Below are 14,676 nucleotides of genomic sequence, written 5' to 3' on the forward strand. Positions count from 1 at the left end.
GGGGGGAAGGGGGGGTGTGACACGATGCTCCTGCGTCATCACACTGCTCCGGCCTCCCTAAGAATCCTAGAGGGAGTTGGATTTAAAACGGCCCTACAATCCAAAGCTTGCATATTACTACGTAGTTTAAAAGATGTGGCTGCCTAATAATCCCTGCATCCCAGGACCAAAATGTAATGATTTTAATAGTGACTGATGAAAAATAAACTCGACCATGCTTAGTGGCTCACATCACATTCTCTCCAGGGCCTTCTGACGCCGCCGTACCTACAAGTCACAGGTATGGGATTCATTTTCCCCAAAAGCAACCAACTGTTAAACTGACTACAGTGATGGTAATTGTGGACCCTTGATCGAATTAATTCTTAATTTATGGCTACATTTTTTACTTTGTTATTGCGCTGTTAAAGAGGGCCGCAACTGAAGAATAAAGAAGCTGAAACTAATAGAGTTGCAGAATCATTTTTCTGTTGAATGACTATCGATTCATTGATTCATTGATTCATTTCAGCGGTCGTGTATAGTGACGGCAGCTCAGGCCGCAGCCTTTCTAAATCCCTTTTGGCACATGCCTAATCTATATTTCCTAAAATCAGAGTGTGATATTAGCTCTGGTGGGAAAAGTCCATTTTTTAAGACTCTATTAACTTCTGTGATAAAGATTCTGGTATCGACAGCCATTGGACAGCTAAAATTTAAATCATTTTATTTTATATTATTCATATATATTTTATTGTGACCACTGCACTCCATATTTAAAAAAATGTATTCATGAATAACTTATAAGACACTATATTGTAAGCTTTTGCAACTGGTTCATTAAAAGTTAATGATTCATTAAAAATACAGTATGTACAGTTGAAATATTGTTATATAATTAAATTTATTTATGATGTATTTATAAATACTTCATTGCTACTGAGCAAAAGATGAGGCAAGTGGACCTGGAGTTACTTTTTCTAAGTTCGATGTGTTTTTATGAATCCTGAAACACACAAAAACTGCATTTTATTAATTGATTATTACAAACTTTAAGCAGTTGTTAATATGTGTGTATTTAATTGCAGTTGATTACAGTTGTATTATTCTTTATTATCAATCATTCATTAACTGTCACAGCTTCACAGGTGCCTCACAGGAGGAATTAGGGTTGACATATTGTCCTCAACTCTGCATACACCACATCAATGCTTTATAAATGATTTTACATTTAGATCCAATGCTTACACATTTTTACCTCTAAATTAACTATAGTGCCACAATTGATTTTTATTATTAATCTATTTTATTCATTATTATTATTATATAAGTTATAAATGTTCCTGTAACCTATATCCATCCTGCTTAGTGTCATCTGTTTTGTGTCTAAATTGCCACACGGTATTTTACATTCTGGTCTGTTCGTGCTCACTTAGCCCATCCTCCACGTTGACTGACCCATGGTGCCTTAGAAGCCGAAACTGCCCCCCCCCCCCCCCCCCCCCCAATGTGAAAGAGGGATGTTGCATGACTGAAAACATATCATAAATGTAATGCCAGCCTTCATTTTGGGAAATAAATTGCCCATCATCTTTTCTTTTGACTCCTGCAGGATTGATGTCAGAGGGGTTTTACACCACACTGATTTGCTGAAACACATCAAACACACCACGTGCTCTACTAGATTGCCCATCATCATCATCATCATCATCATCATGTGGCTTGTGTGGAAGCAAATTGATAAGTTCCTCACTGCTTTGTTTACTCAACAACTTCAATTGATCCATAAAGATTTGATGATGATGAGCAGGTCCCAAGTTGTGGTTTTCCTCAACATCACCTGATCCCTGCTTAGCTCATTAACTTTTTAATTGTCTAAACAAAGATGGACTCATATTTATTAATGACAAACTTCGATTGCTTTTATTGTTTCAGTGCTACAAAGCTCATGGTGTGGGACGGAAACCCCACGTGTCTCAGGATAGAATGCATGAAATCAGCACATGACACGTGTTGCATGGCATTATAGCGATGGCTGCTGTCGCATATAGGGTATATACTGTGGCTACAACACAAAAAAAAAAAACACGAGCTTGTACATTAAAAGCGACCGTTCCCGTCATGTCTCATTTCATCACCGGGTTTTGATTTTTTTTTTTTTTTTCACGGTCGAACACACATTTGAAAAGACACAGTCCCTGAATGAAAAGTCTTGATTCCCTCCCACCCCAAAGTATACGAACATTTCCTGCTGTCAGTTCAGTCTCTCCACTTTTGAGTAAACACAAACGTTGTTTTCGTCGTGTGTGGTCACGGTCTGTGGAATTTGCATCGTATGATCTTCTTGAAAGCACTTTGGAAATCTTTGTTGAAGTAGGCATATATGATGGGGTTGAGGAGAGAGTTGGAGTAGCCCAGCCAGTTGATGACTGCCCCCAGCCAGTCGGGCATGTAGCAGCTTTCTGCACAGAAAGGCAGCACAAGTGCGACAATAAAAAAGGGCAGCCAGCAGAAAATGAAAGTTCCCATGATGATACCCAGTGTTTTCACCGTCTTACGTTCCCTCGCCATCGCAATCTTCCTCTTCGCCCCCGAGTTCTTGTCGTTCATGTGCTCATAGCCCTGCGAGGAGGATTGAGGGGTGTTGGGCAGAGGCAGGTGCGTTTTGGAGGTGCTGATAACTTCTATTATCTCAAGTGACTCGCCCTCCTCTCCGTGTTTCACCGCGCCGTTTACGCACGGAGAGCTGGGCTTCGACTCGTTGCAGCGCTTCCAGCCTTTTCCCCCGGCCTCCCCGTTGGTTTTCTTGTGGAAGATAGCCGGAGACACAGTCAAGCACTTCTCGGACTCTTTTGATCTATCGGGTTTCTTCACCGTCTTTCGAATCCGAAACCGAGCAGCCTTGAATATTCGCCCATACAAGACGAGCATGAGGATGAGAGGGATGTAGAAAGCCCCAAATGTGGAGTAGATGGTGTAGCCCGGGTCCTGGCTGATGATGCACGCGTCGGGGTTCGCCCTGTCTTCGGCACTTCTCCAGCCTAACATAGGCGGAATAGAGATAGAGAAACCAATTAGCCAAGTCACGCTAATCAAGATCGCAGCTCTCCTCGGTGTCCGTTTATTTACATAGTCAATCGGGTCTGTGATGGCCCAGAACCTGTCCAAGGCGATTGCGCACAGATGCAGGATGGATGATGTGCAGCACAATACATCCAAAGAGATAAATATGTCACATATCTCCTGCCCCAGTGTCCACTTGTTCAAAACCTGGTAGAGGGCCGCCATTGGTAGAACCAGAACCGATACCATGAGGTCTGTCACAGCCAGAGATCCAATCAGATAGTTAGCCACATTCTGGAGAGATCTCTCCAGAGCGATGGCAGCCACAACGCACGCGTTGCCAAATATGGAGCAGAGGATGAGGGCCACCAAGAGCAGAGAAGTGATAATCTGGTAACTCAGCTTTACATCTGGTGGAGCCCCAGAGCCTGTGCCATTCTCACTCCCGTCCCAGTCGGTAACTACGTCCACCCCGTCAGGGTAACCGCTGGTCGCGTTGCTCCCGTTGCCTCTTGCAGCTATAAAATCCATAATGCGACCACACCGAGAGCGCAACTTTCCCAGAGCAGTCGTGGGACGCGCAGCTGGTCAGATAAGCAGGACCCAATCAGCCCCTCACACTGCTGTAGCTGTGCGTTTTGCCGGGGTCCATCGGAGTTACCGCGTTCGTGCCGTCGGTCCCAGGACGCATGACGCAAAGGTGTTGTGTGAGTCTGTGCGCGTGTGTGTGTAAGGGGGGTTGTGGGAGCTGTAGCCCATGAGTGTTGACAGCTGGGTGCGCTCACGGGTACTGCGAATCATCTGAGCTCGGTGACGCCGTGAATTCATTTATACCAGCAGCTTTGGATACGTCAGACTGTGTGGAGGTCGCCCTGGAGTTTTGTGCCTCTGCTCTTCTTGTTGCTCCGTTTTTCACCGCAGACAGCAGATGAGGGCGCAGAGCCCTCTTTAGTATCTCCTTTGTTCTATTCTTTGGACTCGCTAATTGTAACATTTTGTGGATTTATTTTAGTTTATATTTCAGATGCTGTAGGTGCAAATCAGGATTAAAATCTAATATACTAATAGTTATTACAAAAATAGCATGATAGCAACATGCAACATGGCAGCAGAATACTCGAACTGAGAAAATGGCTTATTTTATTGCTACTTCTTCTTTACTTTTGGTTTAAAGTAACTTGATTGGAAACAGACGGTTTTTTTATAAGCAAAAAAACTCAGAGAAACCCAGTAGGTTTACAATATATATAGGGACGAAAACACGCGTTTCAAGCCGGGATGAAAGGTAAGGCACCCTGCCGAAAGAGCTGGAAGCGAGAGGTAGTTTCAGGACTAAGGATAGCGCCACAACGGTGCTGAGAGGGTCGCTGCTGCCATCTGGTGTTTGTAGCGGGTACTGCATCAGACGATAGCCCCCGTTGCACCAGTATTATGCTTTCATAAGTTCGATACAGAAGAAAAGGATAAGTAAATAGGAAATAGATAATTTTCGCCTTGAATAAAAAAATAGCAGATGAGGGAAGACTTGCTTGCAGGGTGGCTAGGAGGGAGCGGTATGCAGGGGTTATAGCTGGCATCGTTTTACCAAAAAATTCCATATGAAAAGTTAAAAATGAAAGAAAAAAGAGAAAACATTTCAGGAATCAGGAAAAGTTTATTGCCATAATATGTCAGACATACATGAAATTTGTCTGATGGTACTGCAACATTAGCATCATTAAAGAATAACCATGTAGACCCAATATGAAGGACAAATCACTCATATCTCTTCCCACCACGGTTACAACAGTGAAGTTAAGGCACTGTGACATTCTGCTCTGCATGCTCGTTGAACTTGACTGACTCTCGTTGCTGCCTTGAGTGTCATAATGAAAATCTGTACGATACTACCTCAGGGCCTTTATTCTTTTATTACAACATTTTCACTTGAAGTTTAGTCACAGTCACGCATGGATGAGTTTCATCAGAGGGCATAAGTTTGAAGATTTTGCCTGAGTGTGCAATGTGGGTGAGTAAAATTCTGCTGCAAGCGGCACTTAATATTCAAAGTGGACTCACTCATTAATTTAGCTCATAAAATACAAGAACATGGCTCAGTCTTACACTCCCTCCATTTGTATGATACTCCACATGTGTGGGGGCTCAGAATCATCAAAAATGCAGTGTTCATTTTGAGAAGCAGAAGGGATAAAACACTGCAAAAACACATCAGGGAGTACTTCCTGACCTTATTAAATCTGAAGACAGAGACATGAGCAGAAAAATGAGGGAAAGTGGGAGAAAAGGGGATTTGGGAGGAAAAAGAGATGGGTAGAGGTTACCGTCAGGCCAGTTGTTAAAGTCGATCATGTCCTTTACTTATAAAGGAGACAGCTGCACAAACTGCAAAGCAACATCAAACCCTGAGGCTGATTATTCAGATTCGGTTGAAGTCTTATTTTCTTTCTCCATATCCTCCATATCCTTTTTGGGGAAGAAATCGAAACAGAAGCCAAACGTCAAACATAAACATTCAACAAAAAGATGATCAGAAGACATCTTCAAGTCAAAAACAAACATAAAGGGATAAAAACCAAGTCCAGTTGAGACCGCCTGTCATAAATCCTTTATAGAGTCTGCTCTACGGGATCTGTTTGTGTCTTGGACTGTAGCGTCTTTACAGCCCCGGTGGAGTCTGATGCATCAAGGACATTGGTGCATTTTAGTGTTTCGACAGGCTCTGTATGCTGTCGTGTCTCTTACAGCCTTGGTGGACTGTAGTGTCTCTGCTGCCTCATGGACTGTTTCTTGACAGCCAGGTGGATTGTGATCTTGTGACAGAGTTGTCAATCAACTTTGAGGTTTGCCTTAGTGATGCCTTAGTGATGGCTTACTGATGCCTTAGTGATGCCTTAGTGATGCCTTAGTGATGCCTTAGTGATCCCCTAGTGATGCCTTAGTGATCCCTTAGTGATGCCTTAGTGATCCCTTAGTGATGCCTTAGTGATGCCTTAGTGATGCCTTTGTGATGGCTTAGTGATGCCTTAGTGATGCCTTAGTGATGCCTTAGTGATGGCTTAGTGATGCCTTAGTGATGCCTTAGTGATGCCTTAGTGATGCCTTAGCCATGGCTGTGTTGGTGGAGAAATAGAAGGAGGTGTGGCAGGGTTCCTTCTGTCTGACTTGATGGCAAGAAAGAAGGTTGATTCTGTCTCTGAACTTGAGTGCATGCATTTTGTTATGTTCTTCTATTTATTTTAGTGAAGGCAATAATTTTCCTTCTAAATACATTCTTTGTTCTTCTGTGCTCTTTACTGTAACAATGTATTTAAACACTTAAGACACAACACATAAGCTGTTCTGCTGTTCTGTCTTACGAAGAATACCTTCCTTTTTTTTGTCTCCATTTGATAAAGAATAAAGCAACCTGTTCTCATGTCATCATCATATAGGATTTCTTAGGGTCTGGAAGAAACTTCAAATCAGACACACAAATAAAACCCACACTCATTCTGTGTTCTGTTTGTGAACCCTAGGGTGAGAAAAAAAGCTGACACCATAGTTGCGGTCGTGAGAAAAGAAAAGGTGGCTCTGGTTTTTTCACCTGACTTTTTGTGTATTCAGTGGTTGCATTGCAGTGTGTTTTGTTTTGTCCCAGGGACAATAGTCAAGCCATGAACTGCGCACCTATTGTGATGAGGCCCACCGGGGGGGACATTGTCTTTGGCAATAGTGTGGAATGTCCCAGCGGAATGACAGAAGCAGGGGAGGGCAGGTCATGGGACTGCAGTGCTCACCTCTCCTACACGGGACCAGTCCCTTTAGCACTTGCAGAAAAAAGGAGCTGGAAGCTATACAAAAAGGAGTTGGAGGCATAGAGAAGATTTGTGGGGTGGGGAGGGGGGTGGTGGGGGGGGGTGCTCGAAAGTGCCGTGATGAGCACCCCTTTGAGGCGACCTTCTGGTGTCAATGTCTCAGGCCAAGTCGGCGGTGACGGAGGTGAGGATTCCGTCGAAGACAACGGTAACAACAGGACTAACACCCGGTGTGAAGGAGCAGCGAGACCCGGGCCGGGGAATGCGGATCCGGCCGGTCAGGGAAGGTCGAGCAGCGTGGAGCAGCTGGTGAGACCTGCCCTGCCAGGCAGGAAGGCACACAGAAAGACCTGCAGCAAGGACCGCGGGGGAAGATGGAAGGGGGGAGACCGAGACAGGGATGAGGAGACAGGACATTTTGAGCGCGACGCAGGAGGCAGGGGAAAAGGAAAACCACGACAGAGAGAGGCCGAAGGAAGTGGCACGCAGGGAGATGGAGACCGGGACAGACCGGGAACAGGAGGCACTGACAGTCTGTCGAGTGGTAACTCTGACACCCCCTTCAACAACACTTTGGAAGTTGGAGAAGGATCCACCAACTTTCAGCGAGGACTCACGCATCACAGACTCCCATCCACTGGCTGCACCCGGACCTTCAGCACTAATGTAAACCCCCAATCCCCTCGGCCAGCAATGAGATCCATTTCTTCTGATCTCCATCAGCCTCCCAACCAAACCAGGTCCACACCTCTGTGCCCCCGGAGAATGTCATCCAGCACAGCGGCAGGAAACCTGCACCGCCACTCATTTAGTTCCCGCAGAGAGGCAGATCCATTGGGGGTGGAGGTGGGAACAGGGGCAGCAACCGCAGGGTCATCCCAAAGTCCTCAGACGCACATTCTGTCTCTGATAGGCCCGGAGCTGAGAGAAGAGGAAGAGCAGGAGGGAGAGGAGGGGGAAGGAGAAGAAGAAGAAGAAGAAGAAGAGGAGGAGGAGGACTTGGAAGATGGCGAGGAGCGAGGCAGTGGCGTGATGGGGACGACGGGTCAGACCGCATCCTCAACATTGGTTGTGCCTAGTGTTCCTTTTGGGGACAGACGGATGAGTAAAAGGGAGAAGAACAGGATCAAGTATCTGAGGAGGAGGCAGAAGAGAAGGGAGAGGTGGAGACAAAGTCAACTGCAGGAGAGCAGACAGGTGAATGACACAATTACCTGAGACATGTCAATGTTCTTTTAAACAAATGATTGGCCAGTAATTTTAGATTTAGGATGAAATTATTTATATCTTTGTGTGTTACAAGGACAAATCACAGGGCTTATGATCAAATCATGGAATGATTTATTCTCCCCTTCCTGTTTCCCAATCAATGTTAATACAATGCAAATCAGTCATTAACTATAGAAGTCCATGTTTTATTGGCCACCGTGCAAATGTCTACCGCCGAATGACAAATCGCTTTATCTTTCAGTCTCCAAATCAAGCGATGCTGTCATCGTGTGTAGTCTTTTTCAGTTTGCATTAGCAGGATACTTGAGAAAACCGCACAATTCTCCTAAAATGCTCAGGTCCAGGCAATCCCTCCTTGAATTATCTAACTGATCCACTTAAAGGTCCATTTAATATATCAAATTAGAGTTGTGTGTGTGTGTGTGTGTGTGTGTGTGTGTGTGTGGTTCAATATAATGGAAAATCAGACTAAAATATGGCTACCTGTATTTATTTATGTCCCTTTTTGTGTCTGTGTGTGTTCTTTTCATCTACAGTCTAACAGATCTATCAGCAGCCAGCTCATCTCAAAAGCCATTGTGTATGCAGTTTAAAGTGGGGTTATATCTGAATTAGTTGCATGATGAGGCTTGGATGGAGAACCCTTCAAAAGCAGCCAGACAAAAGAGCAGAAACAGATTTGATTGGCTGCCGCACATCTGCTGTTACGTTGGTGGATTGAAATTATTCGACTGCTGAATAAGAGAAAGTAAAATAGAATGAGTTGCTTTGAAAAACAGAATGTCAATTTTCCAATTCAACGCCTCCCTGCTTAGTGTATTATTTTTGGGTGAGATATTCCCCTCCCGCCCTCACATTGGAGCTGGTGTGGTACTGTATTCATGACGTAGATACATAATACCCATTCTATCTGGCTCTAGCAGATACAATTGTGTTCAGTATAATGTGGACAATTAGTTCTGTGGGAAGGAACGTATTGCACATGAGGAAAATTCATGAAATGTTTTTATGTTTCCCAATTGGCCCAACAGTTATCATGAGCCACGTATTGAAAGCTCACATTTCTTTCTGGGAGTCGGATAAGAAGCTTGATACCAGTCGCAGGTCTGAGAGTGGTATTGTTCTTCTCACCTAAAAGAAAGAGCGCATATTTGTCCCACCTTTACCCTTTCATTTAGAAAAGAGAAAATTAAATGATTTTGCTTGGTCGTTTATCGTTAGTAAGGCTCTTCGCTTTAATTTGATCTAATTTTGCTCCTAACCAGTTAGTAGTCATTTTCACATGGGAGCTTCTCAATGCAGCATTTTGGCTATTAGTAGTAGTCCAAGATATTTATTTTTTTGGTAACGGCAGCTAAACAATAGTCATTCGCCCTCTCACATCATTGATTTGTTTTTGGACCCATTGGTCACGTAGCCTGATGTAAATTTTGGAGAATGATTTTTGGTGGATATGGTTGTCTTAACTCGCATGTTTAACAATTGTGTAAATGTTTTCTTGCTGACATTTCTGCGTAGGGTAACATGCGACAGTTCCTGCATCCAGTTCCATACAGAGAGTAGATGACTGCAGATCTGCAGATACAATTATTTGTCTTACAATAGTTTACAATAAACAAATCACATGTGTTTTAGTTTAGGGGTGCAGTAGGTATCTTAGAAGTCAAGAGAAGTCAAGATGGTAAACAGACTCAATTTATCCCTTTCATTTACATTCCCTCTGGCAATGAATCGCATTTACTTTTTCACACATTTAAAATGTAATCAAGACAGAGGTGCCATGATAAAGTTCATGTTGCCAGGGGAGAGCATCAGTAGGCCTACCCATGATCACTCGGGCACTGTGTGTTCTCTACTCTGTGTTAATGACACACCTTGGGAAACAGGGCTGGTGCAACACGGAAGTCGAAGGAGCTCCCCCTGGGAGAGAAAGTGGTAAATACTCGGCATATAGTCCCCCACCTCTCCATGGCCTTTTTTTCTAAGACACATGCTTCCAACACCAATCCACCAGGTCTGCAGACATAAGTCTGAGAAAGAGATGGGAGCCTTTTTTCGGGGCCTTGGATACTGTGACGAATCTTAATCTCACTCTCACATGAGTTGTAGCCGGAATTTGGAAATGTGGGCCTGACCACTGCCGAGGAGGTGACAGAGATACAGGCAGAACTAAACATCAGTAGTAAAGAACATCAGTAGCATAAACAGTTGTTTTAAATCATGGCATCTAAATTGTGTATTATGGAAAAAAATCGTTGTGATGCGATGCAACACCTTTGTTTTCTGTAGAGTAAATGGAGTTGGAATTAGGGTCAGCGTGGGGGTCAAATAGCTCTCTTTAGCAAACAACGTTTGTGCTTTACAGTAAGACGTGAGAAAACGTAGGTAGACGTTTCACTCTGCTGAGCTCACACCCACCTTTTCCTCACACATATTATTATGCTGTGCAGGTCGGTGTCAAAGGCATTTGCACCCAATCAAATAGGGTGTAAGAAGAACAGAAGAAAGTATTTTATGCACAATCTCACGAGATACATGAATGAGGACATTCTCACTTATTTGTATTGCCAGCTGGTACAATGACATGTTAATGCTAATGATAATACATGTAGAATGGGAGGGGACTCATTCCGTATGGACGTGACACGGGAGAAATTAGTTTGGCACCATGACTTTAGAGATGAACAACGCAATAATTTTTAGATATTCAGAAAAGCATTTCCAATATTTTCAGTTTTCTTCAGTTTGGTCCACGGTGTGGCCGCAGAAGTGGACCCCAGTTTTCCGAGCAAGGTGCTCTTTGTCTGGCCGTTGCTCTTGATCTGACCCTACTAGGTGTTATTGTCCCTGACAACAGCTTTCATTTACAACAAATAGGATTGGAGATGTTTGCCACTAATCTGAACACACACATTGTATATAAATATACCCGAAGAGGAGGATGCTTACGTAAAAACATACAGATACACCTATCAATCTTGTCTATCTCTGCCTTACCTCCTCACCCAGAGCTCAACGGGGAACCCATCCAGCAGCAGCGAGGATGAGGACATGAGCGCTGGGGACAAAGAACGTTACATCTGCGCAGTGTGTTTGGATGTGTACTTCAGTCCTTACATGTGTCAACCCTGCAACCACATCTTCTGTGAACCCTGTTTGAGGACGCTGGCTAAGAACAGCCCCACCAGCACCCCCTGCCCCCTCTGCAGAACCATCATCACTCATGTCTTCTTCCAGAAGGGTGAGCTAATGAGCAGAGAGCACTTGCCGTGCAATTCACATGATTATAAATAACTATAACCTCGGTTTGTGACTCTGCTCGGAAGTCGTGATTGAATAACGTCAGACACATAAAAATAGAGTTTTAAATAAGCCAGTAAAATGTATAGCTAACTGTATTAATATACACGTCAACTTTATTCATATGTTTACCTAAATGTATAATCAGCTCTAAGTGTATTTGTAATTCTGTTGACTGATGTGCTGATGACATCTAAACTACAATTTGTTCAGAGGGCCCAGCTGCAAATATCCCATAGGGAGCAGAGTAGACCTTTAGTTCAGGCCCGACCAGATGAGTCAGCCATAACGAGAAGGAGAAGACAAAGTAAACGCTGTTGTTTAGTTCCTTCTTATAAGGAATAAGAAATACAATCCTTTGTCAGTGAATAAAGCATTGGGCTGTGACAAGAAAAGAGGTTTTTATTAGGGCGGCAACAGTGGAAAATGAAACCCTTACCTCCTAATCATCAACCTTGTGATCCCCGTGTGCTGATTACAGGGGACATAGTCAAGTTCACCCCGTCACTTTGGCCTACTTCTAGATGTGTGTAGGAGAAAGTGAGCGGCAGGGATACCGCTGCGGCCATAAAAAGACCGAGTGACCACGGTTATGAGCACTGCAGACACACTGAGGGCTCTTGTGAGTGATTGGATGATGACGAGGGTTGTAGATTAGATTCTTGTGTTGATTGCGAAACCCGAGGTGACACAGAAACAAAACATGACGGGGTCCGGTGATGCAGCATCTGCTGCTTTTTAGAATATATCGCGCAAATCAAACGTTATGCATCCAGGCTGCCATGAAGTGGCAGTGTGGTTAAGATGTTCATGTTTGTTCCCTTTTTGTTTGTGCTTCTTACAGAGCTAAACCAAACAGCGAGGACATTCTTTCCAAAAGAATATCTTTCACGGAGACAGAACTTCCAGAAAGCAAGTTGTGCGAAGTGGCCTCTCCCAAGCTGCCGAAAGGTATTCCGTATCTTTGGAGGCAAGTTTTTAATCAATCCTGCAATGCACGATACCTTCATCAGATTTGGCAAAGCCGTCAGTGAATGCTAATCACTTTGTATGAACGATTGAAAGTCTCGACAAGAACTGTGACAGGTTAAATGATACCTTCTACACAATCACCTTAAAAGTACCTCAAAGGTTACAATGGTACAAACATAACACTTTGACTTTAAAGAATACAGAATACAGATTTAAGGCCTATCCACGCATGCAGGCAAATTCCTAATACACAAACATCTTTGGAGAAGATCTTGATGCTGAGCAATGTTGCGCCATATGTTTACCCATTAAACTATGTGCAATTACTGGCAGCTTTATACTCATTAAAGTATTAAATGTGGAGTCAGCCATTCAGGAGAAAGATTGCTTGTATTTTGAACCCAATGCCCAAAACAATTAATGATAAAAAGAGATTTAACATGCCACTCGCTTTATACATGGACTGGATTGGGTCTGTCCTGTGTACCAGTATAAATCCACAAAGTGTTGCCCAGTTTCAGCCAGCGCTGTATAAACACCAGATTTTTTTCAACCCACGCACAAAATGTACCGCAAGTGGACCATGAGGAGATATTATCTGAATTTGAAATTCTGTTTCTGATTTAAATTGCTAACTACACCTTTAAAGGGTCCCACCTTACGCCACCACGTCAAAATTGCTATTGGCATAGAGCACACAGGATACAAAGTAGTTTTTTGGAATAAACTGAGCAAATAGAATTACAGAGAGAATAAAAGTTGATTGAAACATTTCGTTCAGCATTTGGTAAGATAATGCATCCATTAACCATCTGAGAAATGTTTCACTAGTTGACCAACAGAATCTGTTTAATTTTGGTCCAAAGACAGATTTAAATACAAATCAGTTAGGTACAATTTTTCATAAAGTATTTTGGGTTCAGTATCAGTACCACCAGATGAGATGCCCCATTTGTCACCTAACCAGGCTTCCAGAGGCAGTCTGGTCCCATTGTTAGACGCCAGTTCCCCCACGGAGGAGGCCACCAACTGGGCGACTTGGACTTTGAAGAGGACTCTCGAGGCTGGAGCTTTGACATGGACATGGTCATCATCTACATCTACTCGGCCAACTGGGTTATTGGCTTCTTCATATTCTGCTTCCTTTGCTACCTCTTTTTCCCTTCTTTTTGACAGTCGTGGCAACAATGATGGCGTAACAAAGAAAGAGACAACGATTCATTTTTTTAAGCTGGTGGGATGACGAGATGGAGGGAAATGACAGGTGTTCCAGATTGTTGTCTCTAAAAATATTGTACCAGGAGGTGTGGGAATAAATTGTTTTCTGTCTCCATATGTTGCACATGAAATGTGGGTTAAACAACACGTTTTGTTCCTGTAAGGAGGGGAATTATATAACATTTCTTAGGTTGTAATGATGTGCTTTAAACAAGTCTACATACAGTGTGTTATGTAGTCTTATATCTTATTTGTACTAACAGCACTTTATAAGAAGTAGATATGACCATTTTGATTATTTACAAATTTGGTCAGCAAACCTGTGTACTATTCAAAAGCAAACAAGTGGTTTGACCGCAATAAAAGTCCGGGGCCTTGGTAGCACAAGTGTAACTTCTGTTGTTAGTTCAGTTTAGCAATTGTAGGAAGCAAAACAGTCCTAAAGGGATGGGTATTCCTGGATGACACTCTGTCCTCTGCCATTGTTTGTAAGATGAGGGTTGCAAAGCCTGCAAAAATACCTTTGGGGAGGCCATGGAGACAGACTTTCAGTTGGCAACTGAGGAAGGGATAATTTAACATTCACTAATTAAAATGGTGTGCATTTTTTGGACTAATAGCCATTTAAGAGGAATTCTTTAATCATTAAAAAACAGAAGATGGGTTATATTCTCTTCAAAAAGATTCAAATCTAAGTCAAAGAAATGATCAATGCATTATCGACATTTTAAAAGACAAATGATAAGACAATCATACTGTACATTTGGGCCTCTTTGTGTTCGTCTGAGTGGAGCTGTGGCTGTATGACACTTACATAGATGGATTTGAAAGTCTTTCTCTTCTCCGCTTTCATAATTAAATAATAATGAAGGTTTAAAAAGAGCTCTCCCCGTACACTGAAATGGACTACTAATTTATTCAGAACTTTGAAAAGCATGCTAGGGCAAATAGTCATTGTTGAAAGATGGATCCAAGTTGCAAACTAAGGAATGTTAAAAGAGTATGGTACTGATACATTATTGCTTTATTATATTCATATACTGTAGCTCCATGTGATATGAAAGGAGCATATTACCTATCACATAATACTTATTGTGGTCATGCATTGTCTGGCATGATT

General features: G+C 42.9%; 2 protein-coding genes across 2 annotated transcripts; one reads left to right on the forward strand and one right to left on the reverse strand.

Moving 5' to 3' along the window:
- Positions 1 to 2,116: 2,116 nt before the first annotated feature.
- On the reverse strand, positions 2,117 to 4,321 carry htr1aa (5-hydroxytryptamine (serotonin) receptor 1A a). The gene has a single exon (XM_037483054.2). The coding sequence runs from the start codon at positions 3,571 to 3,573 to the stop codon at positions 2,290 to 2,292; it is 1,284 nt and encodes a 427-aa protein (XP_037338951.2). The 5' UTR covers positions 3,574 to 4,321; the 3' UTR covers positions 2,117 to 2,289.
- Positions 4,322 to 4,347: 26 nt separating this feature from the next.
- Positions 4,348 to 14,343, forward strand: rnf180a (ring finger protein 180a). The gene is made up of 4 exons (XM_037483053.2): positions 4,348 to 8,033; positions 11,076 to 11,307; positions 12,211 to 12,336; positions 13,306 to 14,343. The coding sequence occupies exons 1-4, from the start codon at positions 6,957 to 6,959 to the stop codon at positions 13,509 to 13,511; spliced, it is 1,641 nt and encodes a 546-aa protein (XP_037338950.2). The 5' UTR covers positions 4,348 to 6,956; the 3' UTR covers positions 13,512 to 14,343.
- Positions 14,344 to 14,676: the final 333 nt, after the last annotated feature.

The sequence above is a fragment of the Pungitius pungitius genome, chromosome 5, assembly GCF_949316345.1.
Source record: "Pungitius pungitius chromosome 5, fPunPun2.1, whole genome shotgun sequence".
NCBI lineage: Eukaryota > Metazoa > Chordata > Actinopteri > Perciformes > Gasterosteidae > Pungitius > Pungitius pungitius.

Coding starts and splice junctions, on each gene's coding strand:
- htr1aa (XM_037483054.2), bottom strand. CDS start 3,573: ATGGATTTTATAGCTGCAAGAGGCAACGGGAGCAACGCGACCAGCGGT.
- rnf180a (XM_037483053.2), top strand. CDS start 6,957: ATGAGCACCCCTTTGAGGCGACCTTCTGGTGTCAATGTCTCAGGCCAA. Junction 11,308..12,210: donor TCATGTCTTCTTCCAGAAGG/GTGAGCTAATGA, acceptor TGCTTCTTACAG/AGCTAAACCAAACAGCGAGG. Junction 12,337..13,305: donor GGTATTCCGTATCTTTGGAG/GCAAGTTTTTAA, acceptor TCACCTAACCAG/GCTTCCAGAGGCAGTCTGGT.